General features: G+C 46.6%; 1 protein-coding gene across 1 annotated transcript; it reads left to right on the top strand.

Annotated features, from left to right (window-relative positions):
* The first annotated feature begins 619 nt into the window (after nucleotides 1–619).
* LOC113839136 (MLV-related proviral Env polyprotein-like) lies at nucleotides 620–8,398 on the top strand. Its single transcript, XM_027434582.2, has 2 exons — nucleotides 620–858; nucleotides 6,581–8,398. Exon 2 carries the CDS (start codon nucleotides 6,581–6,583, stop codon nucleotides 8,078–8,080), a length of 1,500 nt encoding a protein of 499 aa, XP_027290383.1. The 5' UTR covers nucleotides 620–858; the 3' UTR covers nucleotides 8,081–8,398.
* The last annotated feature ends 410 nt before the right edge of the window (nucleotides 8,399–8,808 follow it).

The following is an 8,808-nucleotide window of genomic DNA, read 5'->3' on the forward strand; positions in this document are numbered from 1 at the left end:
AAGGAAAAAGGCCAAGTAACATATAAAGGCAAACCAATCAGAATCACACCCGACTTCTCAATGGAAACTCTGAAAGCCAGAAGGTCTTGGATAGATACCCTACAAGCACTAAGGGAGCATGGATGTCAACCCAGACTACTGTACCCAGCAAAACTTTCAATCACTATAGATGGAGAAAACAAGATATTCCACGACAAAAACAGATTTAAACAATACATATCAACAAATCCAGCACTACAGAAGGCTCTGGAAGGAAAACTCCAACCCAACGAACATAACTACACTCACAAAAACACTGTCAGTAGTTAATCGAATTTTGTCGAAGGCCAAAAGGGGCCTCATACTGAATCAAGAGTTAATCATTGTTAGATGACCAGAATCACTTCGACTACAAGATGTTTTTTCCGGTTAAGCTGCACAATACATGTTGCAAAATGTTCTCCCTTTTCTCAGAAATAGCTGCGGTTCGCTAACAATGGGACCATGGGCTAAGATTTACCTTGCCTCTATTTCCTCTTGAAAATTTTCCATTCCTCCTGCTCCCTTACCCCGCCCTGAGTAAAAATCCCCTGCATATAAGCAAGCTTTACATTTCAATAAACGAGACCTTGACATTGCACAGACGGACTCTTGTCCTTTCTTGCGCCGCTTGGTCTCCATTCCTTTCTCGCCCTCATGACCCCTTTAGGTGACAACCCCCTCGGGACCCGCGAATAACCTGGCCTGCTGGACGGGTCAAGTGGCGCCCAAACGTGGGGCTCGAGGTACGGTGGTCTCCGGACAGCGCTAAGAGAAGAAGAGGCTAGCCGACCCAAAGTGGAGACGCCCTGCATCGCTCGTGCACCGGTCTGTCTCGAGGTAAGTACTGCTGTCCCATTATCGTCATGGGCAATTCAGCCTCTAAGGAGGCCCTCTTTATCAGAGAAATAAAGAGTAGTCTTAGGGAGAGAGGAATAAGAGTTAAGAAAAAGGATCTCTTTAATTTTTTTTGTTTTGTGGAGGAGAAATGTCCTTGGCTGGTGATTCATGGGCCTGGCATTCATCCACTAAGTTGGAATAAAGTGGGAAAGGATATTAATGGTCTCCTCAAAAAGGGAGAGGAGATCCCAGATTCCTTCTTTAGTTTTTATGGAGTTATTAGAGATATTCTTAAGGAATCTGAGACAGAAGGAAAGGTTTCTCACCTGCTTGCTCTAGCAGAAGATTTCCTGAATGACTTGTCTGAAAACTATGAGACAAAAGGGAGTCAGACTGACGGCACAAAAACAAAAGCTAAAGGCCCTCCCTCGGAGTCACGCACACCTTCTCTCATAGATGAGGATATTCGGGAAAAAAATTTAAGTCCCCCATTGATTAAGTCTCCTCCGCCATTAATTAAATCCCCTCTAAAAAAAACTCCTTCCATGAAAACATTATACCCTGTTGTCCACAAAAACAATGAGGACGATTGGCTAGACCCCGAGGAGGAAGCTGAATTAGAGGAGGAGATGGCCAGATATGAGAGAGAAAGGCAGGACCCCCCATTTGTGGCTCCTGTCGAACAGGCTCCCAAAAGAAATAGGATCAGGAGACTTAATTGGTATCAGCCACCCCCATATGTCCCAACTGAGATCCCCACAGCCCCTCCCTTTGCCACTCATCCTGGGGCTCAGGCACTGTCTCCTCCCTTGATGGAAAATTTCCTTGCCACTAAACGCTCCCTATCCACCCAGATTTCACATTTAAAGGGTGTAATCACTCTCCAAAAAGACTTAAAAGACCTTTCCGACCAAGTTCTCCAAAAAGAGTTAAAAGAACTTTCTGACCAAGTTCAAACATTGAGAGCTGGCTTAAAGGATCCCCCGTCAGCAGCTCGCCCCTCAGGAAGACCTTCAAGGAACCCCGCACCGGTAAAGGGGCGGCCACCTACTTCCTTTTTCTCCTTCCCTGTCATAACTAGATCAGGGGGTCAAAGACAAGATCCTGCCGATCAGGCTGACTCATCTGCCCCAGATATCGAGACACCTGACGATGATAGCCCACCTGGGTCTGATGAGGAAACTGAGGTAGCAGAACAAAATATGCCTGAGGCTTCAGGGTCACGCATAATCAAGACCCTTAAGATAAAACATTTAAAAGAATTACATTCAGCAGTAAAAAATTATGGTCCTGCAGCCCCGTTTACCATCTCTATTTTGGAGAGTTTGGGCCAAGGGGGATACCTTCTCCCTACTGAGTGGATAAAGGTTGCTCAGTCAGTGTTGTCACGCAGCCAATTCCTAACCTGGAAGGCAGAGCTCCTGGAGGAACTAGAGACGCAAGCAGCGGTAAACAAGCAAAATGCTGCTACAGCCTCTTGGACTTTAGATAAATTAGCAGGTCGAGGAAGGTACGCTGCCGAAGGCACCCAGCAGACCTTTCCCACTGGGCTGTTGCGTCAGGCTACCCAGGCTGCCCTGACAGCCTGGCGGGCTATTCCCCCGGCAGGTCCCGCCAGTGCCTCCCTTTCTAAGATTGTTCAAGGTGCAAATGAACCTTATGCCCAATTTGTGGCCAGACTTTTGGAGGCTGCCGAAAGAATTCTCGGGGAGAACAGCATTGATGATGTCCTAGTTAAACAGCTCGCCTTTGAAAATGCTAACTCTGCCTGTAAGGCTGCCTTGAGAGGGAAAACAAAAACCACAGACCTCCATGGCATGATTAGAATCTGTAATGATGTTGACCCCTTTGAACACAAACTCTCCAGAACCATTAATCTAGCCATAGGGGCAGCGCTCCACCCAGCAGCTGCCAGGCCAAATACCTCAAAAACCTGTTTCAAATGTGGTGAGCTGGGTCATTTTGTCCGTAATTGCCCGGCTGGCATAAAACCAAACAGTTCTGATCCAGTAACCACTGAAACCAAGTCCTCTGCTCCCAGCCTTTGCCCACGTTGTAGGAGGGGACGCCATTGGGCCAAGGATTGCCGCTCCAAATTTGATGTCATGGGCCAGCAGCTGCCTGCGGTCCCGGGAAACGGGCAGGGGCCCCCAGTGCGGGGCCCTCCTTTCCAGCGACCTTACCAGGCACAGATGGGATCCAACAACCCGTTTATCAATGCCCAGACAATGTCAGGAAATCTGACTCACCCTGCTCGGGATTGTATAGAGCAACCCCTGGCAGCGCAGGATTGGACCTCTGTTCCTCCACCACCAGGATTGTAACTCCTGAGGAAGGAACAGTTATCCTAGAGACGGGTGTCTATGGCCCTCCCCCTACGGGTATGTTTTTTATGATCATTGGACGGGCATCAAGCTCGTTACAAGGGCTCTCCATACTTCCCACCCTAGTAGATGGAGATTATCAAGGGGAAATAAAAATTTTGGCCTCTGCTCCAGACGGCCCCGTTGTCATCCCACAGGGTCAGCGTATAGCACAGGCCCTCCCTCTTCCCCTAATGGGAAATTTTCCATCTAAAGATCAGCCTCGTGGACAGTCTCGTCCTGGCTCTTCTGATGTATATTGGATACAACAATTAACTGAAAAAAGACCCACCTTACAGCTATGGCTGGATGGGAAGCCTTTCCTTGGCTTATTGGATACGGGGGCTGACTCCACGGTCCTCTCCAAAGCACATTGGCCCCAGAATTGGCCATTAGATGTGACTGCCACTCATTTACAGGGAATAGGACAGACTCAAAATACTCTCCAGAGCTCCAAATTATTACAGTGGAAGGATCAGGAAGGCAATGTCGGAACAGTAAAGCCCTTCGTGGTAGAGGGTCTCCCAGTCAATCTCTGGGGACGAGATATAATGACTCAGATGGGAGTCATCATGATGAGTCCCAATGATACTGTCACCAGAATGATGTTAAAGACAGGGTTCCTGCCGGGAAAGGGCCTGGGGAAGGAGGAACAAGGACAAATACAGCCCATTTCAGCCAAACAGAAATTAGATAGAAGGGGACTGGGTGCAGGCCCTGATCACCTTTTTTCATGAGGACCACTGCCCCTCCTGCACTCCATGCTGATAAGATTACCTGGAAATCGGATGATCCAGTATGGATAGACCAGTGGTCCTTGTCTGGGGAGAAAGTCCAGGCAGCCCTCCTGTTGGTGCAGGAACAGGTAGATCAAGGGCATCTTGAGCCTTCTACCTCCCCTTGGAACACGCCCATATTTGTAATTAAAAAGAAATCAGGAAAATGGAGGCTCCTCCAAGACCTTAGAGAGGTTAATAAAACCATGATGCCTATGGGAGCCCTACAACCAGGAATGCCCACACCTGTGGCTATCCCTAAGGGATATGCCAAAATTACTATAGATATTAAAGACTGTTTCTTTTCCATTCCCCTTCATAAAGATGATTGCAAGAGATTTGCCTTCTCTATCCCTATTGTTAATCAGGTTGGCCCCAATCCCAGATTTCAATGGAAAGTTTTGCCTCAAGGTATGGCTAATTCACCCACCCTTTGCCAAAAGTATGTTGCTCAGACAATTGATCCCTTCAGAATCAGGTTTCCTGGGGCCTATATAATTCATTATATGGATGATATTTTAATAGCTGCCAAAACCATTGAGGAAACACATAGGGTGGCCATGTTTATGGTTCAGGCTTTACAGGAGAGAGGGTTTTGTATTGCCCCTGATAAGATTCAAACAAGATTCCCCTTTTTGTTTTTGGGGTTTGAGCTTTGCCCAGAACTTCTTTATACACAAAAGCTCCAATTAAAAAAGGGCTCATTGTGCACCCTCAATGACTTCCAAAAACTTTTGGGAGATATTCAGTGGCTGCGACCTTATTTACAGTTAACTAAAGGAGACATTCGCCCTCTTGAAGATGTGTTAAAGGGGGACGCTGACCCCCTCTCCCCTAGAATACTTACCCCAGAAGCATTACAAGCCCTTGAGAAGGTGGAAGCAGCAATTATGTCCCAACATATTGGATATTTTTCTCCCACACAGCCTTTATATCTAATAGTGTTTTCCACAGAGTTCTCTCCCACAGCCTTGCTCTGGCAGGACACTGTTCCCCTGCTCTGGATACATCTCCCGGTTGCTAAGAGAAAAGTGCTCCCTACTTATCCCCTTTTAGTTTGTCAATTAATAGTATTGGGACTCAAAACTTCTACTAAATATTTTGGAAAGGAACCTGAAATAGTTGTACAGCCCTATGATAGAAATAATTTAGACTGGCTGGCCTATCATCACCCTGACTGGGCCGTCCTTGCTTGCTCCTATATGGGGAAATTTGATACCCAGTTACCAAGCAATAAGTTGCTCCAATTCTTTTCCTGCACACCTTTTGTTTTCCTCCGGAATACAAAATTAGAACCTATTCCAGATGCCCATACGGTTTTCATAGATGGCTCAAAAAATGGACGAGCTGCCTATGTATTTGAGGGTAATAAAGTTGTTTTTAGTACACCCTTTACCTCAGCACAATTGGTTGAGCTTTATGCCGCTTTAATGGTATTAAAGAAATTTGCCCATTACCCACTTAATTTATATTCTGATAGCCGCTATGTAGTAGGGGCCTTACAAATATTAGAAATGGTACCTACAATTCAGCCTCAAACTTCTACCTTTAAAATGTTTTCAGAAATACAAAAGTTAATACGCCAGAGGCCTTCTCCCTTTTTCATTGGCCATATTCGTGCCCATACAGGATTACCCGGACCATTAGCACTGGGAAATGAACTAGCAGATGCTGCTACCCGAGCCCCACAAGTCCTGTTCTCTGAACAGAATGGGGTGGCAGCCGCACTGGAGGCCCATCGACTCCATCATCTCAATGCCCAGACTTTGAGACAAAAATTTTCCATTACCAGAGATCAGGCCAGGGAAATTGTTAAATCTTGCAAAAATTGCTTGATATATTTACCAGAACCTCATGTAGGAGTAAATCCTAGAGGCCTAATTCCGGGTCAACTTTGGCAAATGGATGTTACACATGTCCCTGCTTTTGGACGGCTCAAATTTGTTCATGTCACTATTGATACTTATAGTGGGTTCATTTCTGCCTCTGCCCATACCGGAGAGGCTGCCAAAGATGTTATAAGCCATTTGTTACATACATTTGCCATATTAGGACAGCCTGTTTCTATAAAAACAGATAATGGCCCGGGATATGCTAGCACAAAGTTTAAACAATTTTGCTTACAATTGGGTATCAAACATGTTACCGGAATTCCTTACAATCCCCAAGGACAAGGCATCGTGGAGCGGGCCCATCAAACCTTAAAAAATACTGTTAATAAGCTAAAGGCACAAGAAACTCTGTTTCCCCATAAAGGTAATCAAAAACTTATTCTTGCTCATGCCCTTTTTGTTCTAAATTTTTTAACCCTTGATGAGCAAGGAAAATCTGCAGCTGATAGGCATTGGCATCCAGAGACTCGTCAGGAATACGCAAAGGTTCTCTGGAAAGATCCCATCACGGGGGCCTGGAATGGACCAGACCCCGTTTTAATTTGGGGAAAAGGCTCCGCTTGCATCTATAATACTAAGGACAATGGAGCCCGCTGGTTGCCAGCAAGATTAGTCAAGCCCTTTAATATAAAGGATTCTTCTTAGCAAATGTCCAGGGACACCCCTGAGACGGATTTTCTTTTTCTTACAGATGTCTTCTTCAGGATGGAAAGTTAGATGGCCAGAGACCATGTTCCAGACCCTTTGCCTCATGCTCATGACTGCTGCCGCCGCTGGAAGACAGCCGCACACGCCTACCCCTCAGAGATGGGTCATCATCAACCTCTCCACCGGGGATGTAGCCGCAGACAACACCTCCATAGACTTTCCTTTTGGAAAATGGTTCCCAGATCTATATGTAGACCTTTGTGATATTGTAGATAGATGGACCAACCCGTCTGGGTGGGGATGTAACTCCCCTTGGGGTAAGGCAGCAACTAGACAGACCCGTTTTTATGTCTGCCCTGGGCATTCTCTTAGCCGCCATCTAACAGCTCAATGCGGTGGACCCCAGGATGGTTACTGTGCCTCCTGGAGTTGTGTTAGCACTGGACACATCTGGTGGACCGCCCCTGTAACTACTGATTTCATTACGGTGGGGCCCTATAACCGTAGCAGCCCAGGCACCTATCGCTGCGGTGGGCAATCATGTGGCCCATGCTATGATTCCAACCATTCTCCCCACACAAAAGATGCCACAGAGGGAGGAAGATGTAACTTACTAAAAATCTCCTTCACAGAGTTAGGTAAACAGCAGACAGATTGGACAGGAGGAAAAATTTGGGGCCTCCGCCTTTACGTGTCCGGAGTGGACCCCGCTACCACCTTTATGATACAATTACAAAGGATTGACCCCCCTTCAAAACCTGTAGGCCCAAATCCGGTCCTCCCCGATCGAGGGATAAAGACTCTGCCTAAGCCCGCCCAGTCGTCTACCCCTAAGCTTACCCCAATTACCCCTTCTATTAGCCCAGATCCAGGCACTGTAGATAGATTATTCAATTTGGTACAGGGAGCCTATCTAGCACTCAATGCATCCAGTCCTAATTCTACTCGAGATTGCTGGCTCTGCTTGTCTGCTGAGCCCCCCTATTATGAAGGGATTGCCTTTATGGCCAGTACATCCAATATCACCTCCCCATCAGCAAGGTGCAGGGCTGTCCCTCACCAACTTACCCTGCCCGGAGTTTCAGGACAAGGGCTTTGTTTAGGAAAGGTGCCCTCCAGTTACACCCAGTTTTGCAATAAAACTATAATCCCCTATATAGGAAGCTACTATCTTGAGGCACCCAATGGTACCTATTGGGCTTGCAACACAGGATTAACACCCTGTATATTTGCTTTAAGCCTTGATGTTTCACATGAATATTGCATTTTGGTACAGCTTTGGCCTCAAATCAAATACTATTCAGGGGAGATACTGGTCTCACAGGCACAGCGCAGAGTGATGAGAGAGCCTGTCTCTATGACCATTGCCCTTATGCTTGGGATTGGTGGCCTTGTTGCCGGTATAGGAACCGGAACAGCTGCCCTTGTACAAAACAATCAACTGTTGCAATTACAAATAGCTATGAACACGGATCTTGAGGCCATAGAAAGATCCATCAGTGCTCTGGAAAAATCGCTGACCTCTCTATCCGAGGTGGTTTAGCAAAATAGAAGAGGGCTGGATCTCCTGTTCCTTAAGGAAGGTGGCCTTTGCGCTGCTTTAAGGGAAGAATGTTGTTTCTATGCTGACCATACTGGCATTGTCAAAGAGTCTATGGAAATCCCGAGAGAACGGTTGGCTAAAAGAAAGAGAGAGTTTGAGAACCAAAAAGGATGGTTCTCAAATTTGCTACAGGGATCCCCCTGGTTGTCTACTTTACTCCCAACTATTATAGCCCCCTTAAATGTTTTCCTATTGCTTCTTTCTTTTGGCCCATGGGCCCTTCAACGGCTAACCCAGCTTATTAAAAGACAAATTGATTCGGCCTTACCTAAAAGTATTTCAGTCCATTACCACAAATTAGTAGCAGCTGACCCGGGGGAGGAGCGAGGGTCGCAGCAAGAGCTCAGGTTCAGTAATCAAGGACTCAGGTTTAATAACTCAACATGCTAAGACTGATGCAGCAAGGGAGTACTCAATGACGGGAGTATGCATAGGTCCTGGAACAGGGGGCAACAACGTACAGAGGTTGTCAAGACAGGCTCAACAAGGCACGTTGCCTGTCCAGGGGCGCAGCCTATGTGGCCTAAGACAGGGGCTCTCTTGATATAAGATTCATCATCCCTTTTTGTATACAGAAGGGGGAATTGTCGAGGGCCGAAAGGGGCCTCATACTGAGTCAAGAATTAATCATTATTAGATGACCAGAACCGCTGCAACTACAAGATGTT

Source organism: Cricetulus griseus, unplaced genomic scaffold (genome assembly GCF_003668045.3).
Source record: "Cricetulus griseus strain 17A/GY unplaced genomic scaffold, alternate assembly CriGri-PICRH-1.0 unplaced_scaffold_328, whole genome shotgun sequence".
Lineage (NCBI taxonomy): Eukaryota > Metazoa > Chordata > Mammalia > Rodentia > Cricetidae > Cricetulus > Cricetulus griseus.

Coding starts and splice junctions, on each gene's coding strand:
- LOC113839136 (XM_027434582.2), top strand. CDS start 6,581: ATGTCTTCTTCAGGATGGAAAGTTAGATGGCCAGAGACCATGTTCCAG.